This window comes from Musa acuminata, chromosome BXJ1-5, assembly GCF_036884655.1.
Source record: "Musa acuminata AAA Group cultivar baxijiao chromosome BXJ1-5, Cavendish_Baxijiao_AAA, whole genome shotgun sequence".
Lineage (NCBI taxonomy): Eukaryota > Viridiplantae > Streptophyta > Magnoliopsida > Zingiberales > Musaceae > Musa > Musa acuminata.
This window is the reverse complement of record NC_088331.1, coordinates 46399096-46413457: the sequence shown is the minus strand read 5'-3', so window position 1 is coordinate 46413457 and position 14362 is coordinate 46399096. Positions and strand designations below refer to the sequence as shown.

Genomic DNA, 14362 nt, shown 5'->3' with positions numbered 1-14362 from the left:
AGAAAAACTTCAATTCTAGTCATAATTAGGTAGGGCAACTCAAACCCTGGGTGAGGTAACTCAGGTCATTCATTTCTTCTTCGCAATGACCTTAAGGTCAGGGCTAATTGTGACTACTTATGCTTTAACTTCTTGTGTGACTCCTTATACTTACTTGAGACCATTGGCTCGATGATGTATTGATTGACCCTTTGAAGTGTCTTTGGTATAGTTGCTGGTGATCTCTCTATCAACGACAAGAAGAGGCAATAGGACTTTGAGTTATCATGAATGTCTGTATTATGAGTGACAGATGGGCATCTAGCATATATTGGATCTCTCTTGTGAATCAAGTGATGAAGTCTGCGAGTGTTTCCTCCTCCCTCTACCTGAGTCCAAGGAGCCTTGCCACTGATGGTCACAGGTATACATTCTTGGGGAAGTGAAGTTTGAGCTCTTTCATGAGTTGGGCAATAGAACTAATAGAAAAGCGAGTTTAGGTAGATATATCATTCTCATGTTGGACCTCTTAATGTGATCGAGTAAGTATGGCACATCAGAGCATTTGAAGTATCATACAATGTAATCTATCAAGTTGGCATTGCTGTTAAATACCTCTAAGGACAAGAGGTAAAAGTTCATTATAATTGATTCTTCCTGGATCTTTTGTGTGAACAATGACCAACCCAAGGTGAGGACAATCAACACTTACTGTTTTGATTATTGGAACTCTCGTTGCATCTCCTCCGAACATCAATCCATCTACCGTAGTTGAATCTATATGGAATCCTTTGTCGAATCTGTTGATTAGGCTTTAAATTTAAGTATGGTAGAGTAGTGGTGTGATCCGCCAAATTCTATGATTGGAGACTAAAATGCCCCCTCGACCAACAATTCGATAAGTCTCGGGCGCTCTTGGGATGTCAGCACTACACTAGGTTGGGGAATCTCCATGGGTGTCGATGTTGATTGGGGTGGAGCCGATGACGGTAGCTTGGCTTGTGGCATTGCCTATTGGGTTAACTAAGGCAAAAGCAAAGTAATGACCTATACCATACCTGTTAGCATCTGCACTTACTTGTTGAGTGAGATTTAAAAACAACTCGACGGAAATGAGCAGGTGGATCAGGGTCATCTCTGAGGGTGATAGACCTAGGTTGTTGAATAGATGCTAGTATCTCATTGGCGTATGCATCAAAGTGGATGCACCCATGTACAAAAAGGGTGGTTGTTGCCTCCCTTAGGTAAAAGTACTATGGGTCGAGGGTAAAGCCTCTTCGCTCAAACATTTATTGAGAGGGTCAACAAGTGATTGTTCTTATGATATCAGACCCTCCTTCTAGTACCAAAAATATTGAGGGGAGAAGTCATTGATGTCTTGGTCAACCTGACGTGGTTTGGACCCATATACATAGAATTATCCAAGATGCCTCTGAGGTGAAAACACTAAGCTCCCAATGTGCCACCTACATGAAGACCGAGGTCGAGAGAGGTTTCTCGACCTGATTCTTTCGACGCCCAAGTTAGTAACCCGAGGTATATGAGTATGGATGCAAGTGGTAAAAAAAGGTAACCTCTCCCTCGCCCCTCTTCATTGTGTTGAAGATGAGCTTTTACGCTTGATCGTAAAGAGATAAAATATTTTATAAAATATTCTATAAGGAGACATACCTACGACAGCCTCTCTTTAGCCTCTTGTCTACGTAGACAACAAGGAGGTAGAGGAATATATAACTACTTGCCCTAAACCCTTGCCCACGTGAGCAAACGAGTGGAGAGTGACCACTATCCTCTCCTTCCATCTCGGACACCACATAGTAGTTGATCAAATAAGAACAATTATAGTTCGAGATTCAATACTACTACTACTACAATAATAATAATAAAATTATAATTTTTAACTATTTACGATCAAGTATATATTTTTTTACGATTACTAACATCTATAAAAATAAATATATATTTAATTATCAATTAAGATCCATATTCATAAGATTTATAGTTTTAGGCTAAGTTGCATGATACAACAAAACCTTCCATCTTTTTCATATAGGATTCAGATTCACGTTAACGGTATTATTCAAGGTTGACTCAGAAAAAACACTATGGAACATTTTCATTATTTTAGCAATGTTTCCAAGTTCTATTTTGTATGAAATAAGAAATAATATAATCAACAAAGTAAAAGTTCATGTTCACACATCAAGTATCGTGAAGCAAACTCACCCTAGCTAAATTGACCCATAGCTCGAGTGATATCGAGTATTCCAAAGGGCAACACTTTATAACACTCAAAGAAGATGTAATCATACACATCATAACCCAAAGAAGATGAACATTTCATGGAGATCTCACCAAGCATAAATAATTCACAATCAGTAGATGCAATATGATTCAGTGTAGCAAAAGCCGCTGGAAAGACGACAGGTAGCAAGATTTTACATTTCATTCGAATCTTGACGAAAAAGAACACCCACACAGAACACACAAAATTTTCAACTAATTTACCAAACACTCTTACATGAGCAGATGACGAGTAAATTTATTTCTTGTGCCCCTTTTGTGAAGAACTCACAAGTCAGCCTGTAAATGGTAAATGGATACAAGCTGGGAGGAAAAATTATACATATGAACTCCATCGTTGCTACAAATACATCTACGAAACTAGTATGAACAGGGGGAAATATAGTTTGTTCGTCAGCTTTTGTTGTGCAAGAATTTGCTAGCTTGGGAGGCAAGTATGACGGATTTGGCACTTGAGCTGTTCATTAGGTATTCCCTCTCTGCTCGTCGCCTGTGTTGCCTTGCATTTTTTGCTCTCTTTGGAGCCAGCCTTGCATCCCTCTCTAAGAAAGCAAGCCTGAATCGTTCGGCCATGGATAGTTCAGGGGTATCATCAGAGGCAGTGGGTGCAGGTGCAGGAGGCCTCCTTGTAGCACCAGAAACAGCCCAGGTCTTGGGATCAATGCCATCAATTATGAAATGGTCCAAAGCTTTATTGGCTAATGCTTCTTTGGGAACTTGTAACCCACGGAAGCCACGAGGCAAAGGTTGCGGATTGACAACAATTCGAGGACATTCAACAGCTAACGATTCCTTTGAATCATCATCTATTTTTGGCTGGAGAAGATGCATAGAAAAGAATATTACATGTTGCAAAAAAAAAAAAAACTATACAAGTTTTGACTACTGAAATTTCACTAATAATATTAAGTGAATTTCAAATGAATAACAAATTGATTTATTCAAGTATTCTTATAAAATCAAAAAGTCAGGCTTTGAAGCCTTGAACATAGTGCAACTTTCTAGCAGCAAAATTCTGATAAGCAAGAGAGAAGATGACAGAAACTGAAAATACCACGGTTCACTCTGAAACATCATAGAAGTTTAGAACAGAAAAGGAAAAGATCATGCAGCTACTTTGGTCATAAGCAACATTGGTACTGCTATGTTTTGCATAAATTGTAAACTTATCCTGTTTAAAGACAGGAAATATGAAAATATTGAAGGCATGACCATTCTTCACTATGTATCAAACTTGCCAATTATAAAATAGCCAAAAAGCATATTGTGAGGTTCCAAGATAGAAGAAAATAAAAAAGAAATACAATGAGTACTCAATAATGTCAAAAGCATACATACCCATACAAGCCAGCATAGCGATTGGGAACCACTTCCAATGTCCACATTTTCCAACTCTTCCCATGAGTCTTCCTCTACGTGGTTTAATTTGGGCTTCAAGATACTCACACACTGCCGAGCAGTGATTTCACTCCTGGGGCACCCTCTGCAATCAAATGTTACTTTTTCCACAATCTTTTATCAATAATGGATATCTATTCAAATAGAAAATCACTAATATAGCAAGCATGATATAATAAAAAAGGAAAGAGTGACACAACAACAAAGAAGCAAACAATTAAATAAAAAAATCAAGAGGGACACAACAAAGAAGCAAACAATTAAATCAGTACCAAGTCTGCAACTACATAGAAAGAACACCTAAATATTCTGCAACTACATCAGTACCAAGTCTTAAATCATTTAAGCTCTTAGTTGATGGCATACTGTAAAACGAATCAAAAGCACCACATTAACGAAATTGTGCATCATTATATTCTTTGGACCAACCAAAAGAATCTTATACCATGTATATGTAACATGACCAAGATCTGCATGATTTACGGCTGAGATATGTGCTAAGCTATTTGATGCTCACCCTCAAATACAAATGAGGTTCAAGCATAGATCAACATATACTTTCAAAAAAATTGAAGTTTGTTCCGCATGTTCAGAGGCATATAGCCCCTTTGGTTAAGCATGGAATACAGACTTATAATATCTGTTACAAGTCAAAAGAAAGTTGAGAACAAAAAACATGAAACAATGACCATGCAAACAAGTCCAGTTTTATAAAAAATTCAATTGATAATATCAATTAACATTAACCATTCAAAAAGAGAGATATAAATAATAGTTATAATAAAAAATTGTACCCGCATCTCAAAGTTTCCAACGAGTGACAATGATAAATAAGCTCTGAAACACCAGCAATGGTTATCTTGCCACAGTTACTGTAGAAATGACAAGTCATCATGAAAAATGTATAAAGTTGAGAAAAAATATTAAATCAAAGAGCTCAAAGTAGTAACTAAGTCCTAATTATAGTGAAAAGGCTACTAATTTTATTTCTTTTCCAGATAGAACTTTTGGGTCTCTTTAACGATATAGAAGTGAATAGTTTAACAGAATTCAAGAGCTAAAGTAACGCAAGAAGAAAATAAATTACAATACAAGCATCGACTCTTTTCAATCTCTTTTTGACGATAATAAAGCCCAAAATTAACCAAGAGGATTGCCATGCAAATTCTGAAACAAAGTGAACTTTTTTATAAGTACTTAGTACCACGTTGTTATTTGCAACCAATTTTGAAGAAAATTCATGTTGTCGTTCCTATTTCAGCAGCATCTCATTCAATTACAGAATCTTGGTGAACTAAGTTGAACTTAATTGTTTGGGCATAAAAAGCGTAGCTGTTAACTAGCTGGGTTATACACCAAGCACCAGAAATAAATGGTTTAAATTGACCATACACTTAATCATATTGTTACAGAATAAAAAAACATGAACTTAATCATATTGTTACAGAATCAGAAATCATAAACCTAGTCTTGGCATTAAAGGTTTTGAGGACTTCAAAACCCAAAGGCAATGATCGACTACAATGGAAGTAATTTTACAATCACATGGCCATAAACTCATACAATGACAGCAAATTGAGAAAAGATAACTTGAAGACCATGGATCCTGTTTCACTCCACATATGCTCATATGTGTGCATGTACCATGTGGGCAAGGGAACAATATCGACCCCTCCATAAATCTCTACAGTGCTAGGTTGTAGCACACCACATTGGCAACTCGGCTGAACAAAAATTGAATGGCCAAAATAGATTCAGTCAACTGAATAACTTGGTTTTTCAACTATTTCAGTACCATATAGATATATAATGCCACTACTTCTTGTTTGACCCCAACCTTAATTGAGACTATTCACCATCGTCAGATAATCCATTTCATTCCCCAATCCAACACAAAGATAATCCGCCAGAAACTAGGTAAAAGTTTTAAGCTTTTACATTTCCTCTATATGGAAGAGCAATATGAAACTGAAGGTTGTTTTCATCCATTTTCCAACCAACTTGTTGTATGGCATTGAAAATCAATCCTAGAGATAGAAAAGTGATCTCCATTTCTTTGGGTTTCTTAATGGTGGGAATGTGGTCGGCATGCCTATTCTAGCTGAAATCATGGTTAATACTGATGAACAGTACAATCCTCATTCAGTTTTTTTGTACATAAATATTAAAGAATAAACATAAAATAAGTAGATGATTCAATCAAAGAAATTTTCACCTAAGAGATTCCAAATTATTTTAGTCAAAAAGATATTGAAATTGTAGGTACTATACCAGTACCAAAATCTCATCAGATAGGTGTATACCAACCAGAATGGTATGCATGTCTTAGTGCACCAATAAATAAATGCTAAAAACAGTTTAATACATCAGTACATGTTAGCATCGTTGGTACACTGGTTCGTGGGTATAGTTTTGGACTGATACAGTTGATATACCTTAGCATACTGTCACGAACGGTCGTTGCGCACCCGCAACAACTCCGTTCAACGAGCCATTCGTCGCTCTCATCTACATGTACAGTTACTTGGCAGCCTGTTTTTGTAACATCCCATTAGTCCCACATCGAAAGTGGGCAATGTGTATGATTAGCTTATAAGGGCCTGATGAGTGTACTACGTAAACTCCCGCTTAAACATTTTGGTCCGTGGTTGAAAGACCAAAATGGAGTTATTGGCCAGTTAGCTCATCAGACTCAGGTTATGACATTTGGTATCAGAGCCGACCTAGCATTTGGGCAGGGTGAGAGGGCTCGAGTAGGAAAGGGCTACTCGTGGATGGAGTCAGAGAACTCATCACGGTGTGGAGCCACCACTGAGTTAATCCTCACATGCACTATGCTAGGGTTCGATCTGGGATATGTTGGACCTTGACGAGGACGTCAAGCTAATTGAGTTGAGGATAATGTAACATCCCATTAGTCCCACATCGGAAGTGGGCAATGTGTATGATTAGCTTATAAGGGCCTGATGAGTGTGCTACGTAAACTCCCGCTTAAGCATTTTGGTCCGTGGTTGAAGGACCAAAATGAAGTTATTGGCCAGTTAGCTCATCAGACTCAGGTCGTGACAGTTTTGCCTTGGTTTTAAGTCATTTTGCTTGTAAAAATGTAAGTTCGAACAAGCTGCAGCGTTACAAAGCGACCGCTCACCGAACCGAGCAAAACAACCCCAAAACAGCTCTGTTTTCGTGTGTCGCGGGCTGATTTCTGGAATCTGCCTCCGCTCACCAAAACGTCAACCATCTCAGCCCCTTTGAACCCCCCGGGTGGCACAGGGCTGGATGGGGCTTCGGTATAGTACCGGGCGTTGAACACTCATTCGCAAGTTCGCACGTTGCCTTGACGGGAACTTGTTGTCGCGCCCGGGACTCGGTGAGCAGCTGTTTGTGGGCTTGTAGCTGTTCGTTCAACCTTCTAAAGCCCTTGTTTTCCCCCTCTCCCTCTTTTCTCTTGTGCACACAAGGTGCTCGCTGAATTGCTTGTAAAGCTTTCCCTCTTTTCGCGAGACGTCAGGACTTGTCCGTCGCTCGTTCTTTCGAACTAATCAACTTTCTCTTTTACAGGTCCTTCAGGACCTACGAGAGGTTACAAGTGGGCTGATCTTTGCGGAGCAATATCGCAAGGGCGAAGCGCGACTTAGGCAACGCAAGCTAAGTTCGCTTCTTGGCCGCAAGGGTGCCTCACGCCTTAGGCAATTCCAGCTAAGGCCGTGACAATACGGAAACCATAGTTTAGGTTGTCATAGTTAAACAACATATATATAATATTTTATTATATAATGATTTTTTATTTTGACCATCTTATTTTTTTATGACGGCTTCTGCTTGGAATGAAATTTAAAAATTTTCTTCATATTCCCCACTTGAGAGTTATGAAACTTAGACTAATTGTTACAATGTCATTCATCAAGAAACTGTTCTTTTACTCAAGGACTTCAGTATAAAGTTTGTTTGTGAACAAAATATATGATTCTAAATTGAGATATGCCAAATGACTAAATGATGCTAAAGAGTGTAAATTAGCAATTCATACGAAAAATATATCTACTAAATATAGTAAAACAACAAGCATATGGTATAAAAAGAGCACAACCATCGGTTTCAGCTCCAAACCTAATATCAATGGCCCGTAAGTCGATGCAAATCTCTGCCACTTTTCTAAGGCCAAAGTCAGTCACATCTGATCCAGATAAATCTAGAATTTTCCATGAAACTTCAGCCAGGGAAATGAGAACATCATCGTTCAGTAACTGCCGCCTCCTCGCAATTGCCACTAGCACCAACTACAAAACTATTGCAAACTCAGATTTTGCCATATTAACCGAACAAGTCCATCAAAAAGCTCCAGTCATGTAGCATAGCTGGAATTGAGGATTTGGTTAACTTAGGGAGGCCTGAGGCTCATGCAAAATATATTGTACGATGATACTGTTTCTTCAAATTGTGCTAACAAATTTGAAAAGTCTCTTTAGTTTCATATATCATCATTAATACCATATAAGTTTCATATGGCCTAACCAAAGCTAATGTGACAATAGTTATTTACCATCATAGTCATTAAAAAGGGAAAGTAAAGACATTAAACATTGAGAATGAAACCAAAATCTTATTCCAACCTTAATATCAGGTGGAAATCCTGCTGCTATCTCTGAAATATCTGCAATGATGTCCTCTAGATATCGCCCGAGAATTCCAAGGCACAAGTTCACTAGGCTTGGAGGCTTAGTTTTCTTCAACGGAAAAGCTGAATATAGAAACAAAGAAAGAAGAAAAAAATTCAATATAATGAACATAAACATGATAATGATCGATAAAACAACATGTACCAATATTCATTAATCACAAATCTTAAGGGATGATGCCAACTAAACCTTATGAAACAAATTTATCATAGAATGGGGTTGACGAACACTCCACAACTACATAGCCCCAATAAACATGCATAAAGTTACAAAGATCACCACACCACAATGCTCGAAGTTTCAAAACACAACAATACAAATGTTACAACCTAAGTTCCCTGATCAAGGCAATTTAATCCTAGACTTTAATAAGTCACTAATTCTAAGACTAAAGACCTCAACAAAAGCTATATCATAATCAATTGTCTAATCAACAACAAAACAAAGTGAAATAGCCAAGGTAATAAGTTTTGACTCCAAAAAATGACTTAAATGAGTTAACATAGAAATTCTTAATCAGATTGATCTGTTGAGTTCGACCATTATCAATGAGCCGCCATACCTTGGAGTTTAATGCAGTCCAAGTGGAAGATCAAGTTGCTGAAGGACTATAAGGAGGTAAGGCAAGTCTTCGTCGAACTTAACACTAGGCATAGCAATTCCAAGAATCAACACTAGGTCAACTTTTGATTCCAGGGTAATCCAGCCTTTTGTATCATTTATATATAATTAATTAGTCTAGTAATGCGTTAAATTACATCAGAAGAATGGCCAGCTTGACCATTTTGATCATGTCTCGTCATAGGAATAAGCTGAAGAAGCAGTATAGGAAATGTTAAATTGGTAAACATCATAAAAAAAATGAATCTGTTGCATATATCTGAATATGATATTCCTCTGTTATGTTACACGATGATGTGGATTGGCCCTTTAATTATATTTAGTACCTTCCAAATATCTATAAAATCTATGCTATAAGATACCTTTTTCCAATTACAGCCTGATGCAATAACATGTAACACAAAAAAAAAATCTAAATTTTCTAAACGATAACATTCCGTCATGTCATCCCACTTAGCTTAGATTAGCATCAGATGAAACCAAGTACTAAGTGCTAAAAAACAAACAATCAAGATGTGTAAAATCAAGATTAGTATGACTGTTACTTCTAAGTCAAACTTGCGTCAAAACCCTAATTTCCTCTTCTAAAAATCTAAAAGAGGCTACCCATTAAATCAGCCATCAAATATCACACACCTGAACAGGTTAACATACAAGCTCCACCGAAAAAAATTGAATAAGAATAAGAAACATGTATTCAATTACAACAGAGCCTTATATCAATTGATTTCCATTAGAACGACTGCTTAAAAAACATAAAAAGGCATCAATATTGAACAATCCGATACACCCAAAATCCACGGAGATAGAAAGAAACCAATTAAATAAAAAAAAAAGGATCGAATAAACAGAGAAACTCGCGACTCACCGAAAGAATCGAACGGCGAAACCACAGGGGTGGATTTAGGGCGCGGCTTGAGATGCAGATCCTCGAGGGAGGAGGTGATCTCGTTGGCCGCCGACTTCCCCTTTTCCATCGGCGGAGAATGAGGAAGAGATCGCGAGAGGAGAGGCGAACAGAAAATATATACGCCTCTTTGGAATTAGACCGAGTTATCCGGTTCAAGTTGACTCAAATCGATCTGCAAAAAAATGGCCGAACCGGATCCAATCTCGCAACTGGCTCGAGATACTTGCACAGGAATTAAAGCATGCGTGTACCATGTTAAATAGGGTAATAATAAAACCGAGCCGCTACACCAAGCCCGTTACATTAACCCGGACCGGGCGGCCCAACGCCCACTCCTCCTCTGTTCACAATCCCCCGTTAAGGCCCCCTCTCCTCCACCTCCTCGAGCCCCTCTGCTGCTCCGGCGACCTCCTTCCACGCCTACTGCAACCCGAAAGGCAGACGCAGTTAGTACAGAACAAATCCAAGTAAATGGAAGCTGCCTCTCACGTTCCCCAATGCTTACCGAGCTAATTACTTTGTGCAGGTCAATGAATCCTGCCGTCGCGGCCTCAACCTCTTTCTTGGAGAGTCGCTATTTGAACTCACAGATGCTGTATGTCCAGTCTACATCGGACGATGGACCAATTCCTGACACGGATGAAAGGTTCGCTGAATGGTTCCGCCACAGTGTATAATAACTGGTAAAAGCATCAAGTTAATGGCACGTCTGCGTGAATGTTGTCGACTCTGACTCGTTCTTATCCTAAAACTTGCTGCTCTTCCCGTCCATATATATATCATGACATGCAACTCATTATGACCACTACTCATTGCAGTCTTTCTTCGAGGAGAGAAGGACGACGAAGAAGAGAATGGGGAATTGCAGCAGTAACCGGGTCCGGACATGGGTCGATGACGAGGACTGGGACTCACCGGAGGAGAAGACCGATCGGCGCGGGGAAGGGAAGGCGACGAGGACCTTGGAGAATCTGAAGGGGGAGAGAGGGGGGCTCTCTTCCACGGTGGTGAAGATCAAGATCACCAGGAAGCAGCTGCAGAGATTGCTGACGCACGCCGACGCACGAGGGTTGTCAGCCCACCACGTCCTCGGCGACATCATGAGCGCAGGCGTCGTCGTGTACCGTGCACAACGCCGGCGGCGGTGGAGGCCGAACCTGCAGCGCATACCGGAGGCGTCGGAGGACTTGCTGTGAATACGAGTCGTTGTAGGATGATTAGTGTGCATGTGAATAGAAATAGCATATAAAATCCTATGAAGGGGAAATGAGAATGGATGAAACAATACTGCTGATTTGGGTTTATATACATCACGCAAGACCATAATATACACATTATGCAATGCAAATGGATAAAAAACATAACAAATTGAGCAAATCATAAAGTCTTTCCAACAAAAAAATATTTGGCCCTCTGAATTTTAACGTAGCACATACACATATACTCAGTAGAAGTGCAAATGTGATGACTGATGGATTATGGCAATGGCAAGTGCAACACATCTGAAAGCATCTTTAAAAATGACAACCAAAATTACATGATAAACAGAAGTTACAGCTCGGAAGTAGTTCCAAAAAGTTACAAACCATAGATATTAGTCGGGTTTTTTTAAGTTCAAACAGTTATCTGCTGCTAGATTAAATAGCTCCTGAGCCTGCTTCAATTCTTGTTCTGCAGCAGCAAAAGGTAATTCAAGAAGCATTAGGCACACCACTGAATAACATTAAATCCCTTAGCAAAATGTAGTTTCTGTTAATATTAGCCACTTAGCTATGTCGGTCACAATTAATCTTTCTAGTAGATGACGTTTGTAATGTTAAAACAACTCATGGAAAGCAAATTGTACAGAATTATTTGAGTCTTGTTACCAATAGAAAAGCCCTCCAAAAATAACAAATAGCCAGATAGAACACAGGGAACAAAAAAAAAACCCTCAAAATCTATGTGACCAAGATATTGTAATTTTATATATGTCCCTATTAAAGTCATATAAACATTATTTATCACATGAAAAGAATTCAAGCGGGCTCCAAAAATAGAGCAACCAAGGAAGGGAATCAAGAGGCCTATTGAGTCTTCTTCAATTTAAGAACAGCTTTCGTACAAACAAATATCATAAGATAACCTTTTTAACTACCTTTGAGAGCTCGTTGATAAATGGCCTTTTAAAAACATTTTTTCTTTATTCTTTTACATCTTTTCATATAAACTGTTTGTCTTGTATTAACTTGTCAACTATATACCAGAGCCTATTATTCAAATTTTACTATAGAATGTTACTAAATTATTATAATACAATATTAACAAAATTATTAAATTAGATCTCATGTAAAGAACAATAGCAAATATCCAGAACATCTTTTTTATCCTATACAAAAATATATTGGGTCAATTAAAAATGCTATTTTTTGAATTTTATCAACAATTTTCTTGTGTACGTGGGGATCCAGTATTTTCTGAGTAATCTAAATCTAAAGGAACTGAAATTCCATTTTCAATTAAAGTAAAGAAAAAAATAAAGGTCTTATTTTATTTCATCTGCATATAATAATGACTAGAGAAACTTTGTGATCTTCAACAATTTTCAATGTGAGAAATATCTTAAAGAATATGTGTGCAGATCAAATGAAGTGTCTTTAAGTGAAGATATATACCTGAAAGTAGACATGCAATAATGGGAAAACATGCAAGAAACCTAAATGTTTAGAATGGCGGACACAGAACACACCTGCAGCTTCCAGTTGTTTTTGGAGCTCCAAACCTACAACTTCATTCTCTGCCTGAAAATTATATGACAAGTGTAAGATTATCCATCCCGACCTCTTTTAAGCTCACTGACATTAGCAACTCAGAGATGTGTCATAATTGTCTTTTGCATAATAGATAGAAGAGAGAACTAGTCAAAATAATTCAGTTGACCTGGAGTTCTGCAATTCGTTTCAGCTGAGCTTCTTCTCCTGACAATGGTAATGCAGCAACAAGTGTATCAAACTGTCAAATAAGCAGATATGCCTGTCAGACAAACACACTTCTTACCAATAATGCAAATATTTTGAAGTAACACAATGCCAAGCTACAAAGAGCATTATGCTTTCCTAGACCAGGCACTCGAATCATTAAACTGTCATTTAACAAAGATTAGATAAGAGCATGAACAGAAACGTATATAAATCTAGATTAGTTGCATAAGCAAATTCTAATTGCACAGGATGAGAAACCAAGAAGCAGAAGAAGAAGGGGGGTTCCTGCCTAAATGTCTCTCTGTGCATCCACTAGCTAAAACATGTTTGGAATACTTGATATTACAAAGACATTCACCACAACACAATAAAAAGATCAGACACATTTACCTTCTTTGCAGCTTGAACAAGAGCCGTGCTCATCATCTTAGGCTGCTCAACGATGTCGAGGGTCTCCTCTGCTGATGAGGGATTAGTGGCTGGCTCAGGATAGTTAGGAGACAATCGGACAGGTGGGGCATCTCTCTGCAAGGTTCCAAAGGTATTCAAGGCAAGCAAAGCCATAGTATTAACTTGTTCTTGCAGCTGAGAGATAATATCCATTGCACGCACTCGAACTACACAAACAAAACATTTCTCGATTAACAAAATCGCCAGAACAACAGAGAAGCAAAAAAAAAAAGGTTAATTTATGGCCACTAACAAGGTTCTTAAAAAAAAAAGGTGCCTTAATATTTCATTGTTGGTATTTGATATGACGATGATAATATGGGAAAAAAAGATGTTACTTATCTAAATGCCTCTGATAAAAATAAGAAGCAAGAACCATACAGTTCTTTAACGAAACCCCAATCTCCTCGTACTGAATCTAATACCCAATGTCTCCATTTCAAAACTCAATCTTGCTCCGTTCATAAGTCAATCTAATATTGGTAGAAGAAAATAAAAAACAAATGCATCTCACTCAATCAAACGGTCGATCATTTATCCAGCGTTGATTCTGCAAAAAGATCAACAGTCCCAACATCATCTTGTAAACGACTAAAATAGCATTGGGCAACATCCTAAGAATAGACACACAGACAGAGAGAGAGAGAGAGAGAGAGAGAGAGAGAGAGAGAGAGAGAGAGAGAGAGAGAGAGAGAGAGAGAGAGAGAGAGAGCATTAGGAGACCCCATGCTGGACCTAAGTCTCCACCCGGCAGCTACCCGGCTGGCAGAAAACCCCCACGATCGGCTTCACATCTACTAACCGAGAGGAAGGGACATCAATTTCGAGAGAGAGAGAGAGATTTTACCGGCGACGGAGGAAGGCGCGACCGAGAGCCGAATCCCGCGAAGAAGAGCGAAAGCAAGCAACACGCGATGACGCCTCTAGGAAAGAAGAGAAGAGGAACCCTACACTCAGAACCCGTGGATGGATGCCCGAGGGAACCAAATGAACCGGCCCGGATTGCACGAATCACGAGGACCCCTATCCCTCGCATCGCACGGGGAAGACCGCGCTGCTCG

General features: G+C 38.7%; 2 protein-coding genes across 4 annotated transcripts; both read right to left on the bottom strand.

The window, feature by feature from the left end:
- Positions 1–2405: 2405 nt before the first annotated feature.
- On the bottom strand, positions 2406–12882 carry LOC135674666 (uncharacterized). Of its 3 annotated transcripts, XM_065184736.1 has the most exons (10): positions 12811–12882; positions 12620–12671; positions 10807–11081; positions 10397–10521; positions 9850–10314; positions 8295–8422; positions 7792–7961; positions 4476–4553; positions 3622–3766; positions 2406–3099 (listed from the first exon to the last, which is right to left on the bottom strand). In XM_065184736.1, the coding sequence occupies exons 5-10, from the start codon at positions 9956–9958 to the stop codon at positions 2677–2679; spliced, it is 1053 nt and encodes a 350-aa protein (XP_065040808.1). In that variant the 5' UTR covers positions 9959–10314; positions 10397–10521; positions 10807–11081; positions 12620–12671; positions 12811–12882; the 3' UTR covers positions 2406–2676. The 3 variants fall into 3 exon arrangements, with proteins under 3 accessions (XP_065040808.1, XP_065040807.1, XP_065040809.1); XM_065184735.1 differs by lacking the exons at positions 10807–11081; positions 12620–12671; positions 12811–12882 and having other exon boundaries at positions 10397–10553; XM_065184737.1 differs by lacking the exons at positions 4476–4553; positions 10807–11081; positions 12620–12671; positions 12811–12882 and having other exon boundaries at positions 10397–10556.
- Positions 11340–14309, bottom strand: LOC135674667 (mediator of RNA polymerase II transcription subunit 21-like). Its single transcript, XM_065184738.1, has 5 exons — positions 14149–14309; positions 13242–13468; positions 12811–12882; positions 12620–12671; positions 11340–11562 (listed from the first exon to the last, which is right to left on the bottom strand). The coding sequence occupies exons 2-5, from the start codon at positions 13452–13454 to the stop codon at positions 11486–11488; spliced, it is 414 nt and encodes a 137-aa protein (XP_065040810.1). The 5' UTR covers positions 13455–13468; positions 14149–14309; the 3' UTR covers positions 11340–11485.
- Between the last annotated feature and the right edge of the window lie 53 nt (positions 14310–14362).

What these genes read in the sequence shown, in the direction of transcription:
- LOC135674666 (XM_065184736.1), bottom strand. Translation starts at nt 9,958, where the DNA reads ATGGAAAAGGGGAAGTCGGCGGCCAACGAGATCACCTCCTCCCTCGAG. An exon ending in TTCGCCGTTCGATTCTTTCG is followed by an intron (nt 8,423 to 9,849) that starts GTGAGTCGCGAG and finishes TTCTATATTCAG; the next exon opens with CTTTTCCGTTGAAGAAAACT. An exon ending in CGCTATGCTGGCTTGTATGG is followed by an intron (nt 3,100 to 3,621) that starts GTATGTATGCTT and finishes CATCTTCTCCAG; the next exon opens with CCAAAAATAGATGATGATTC.
- LOC135674667 (XM_065184738.1), bottom strand. Translation starts at nt 13,454, where the DNA reads ATGGATATTATCTCTCAGCTGCAAGAACAAGTTAATACTATGGCTTTG. An exon ending in AACGAATTGCAGAACTCCAG is followed by an intron (nt 12,672 to 12,810) that starts GTCAACTGAATT and finishes TATAATTTTCAG; the next exon opens with GCAGAGAATGAAGTTGTAGG. An exon ending in AAAACAACTGGAAGCTGCAG is followed by an intron (nt 11,563 to 12,619) that starts GTGTGTTCTGTG and finishes TTGCTGCTGCAG; the next exon opens with AACAAGAATTGAAGCAGGCT.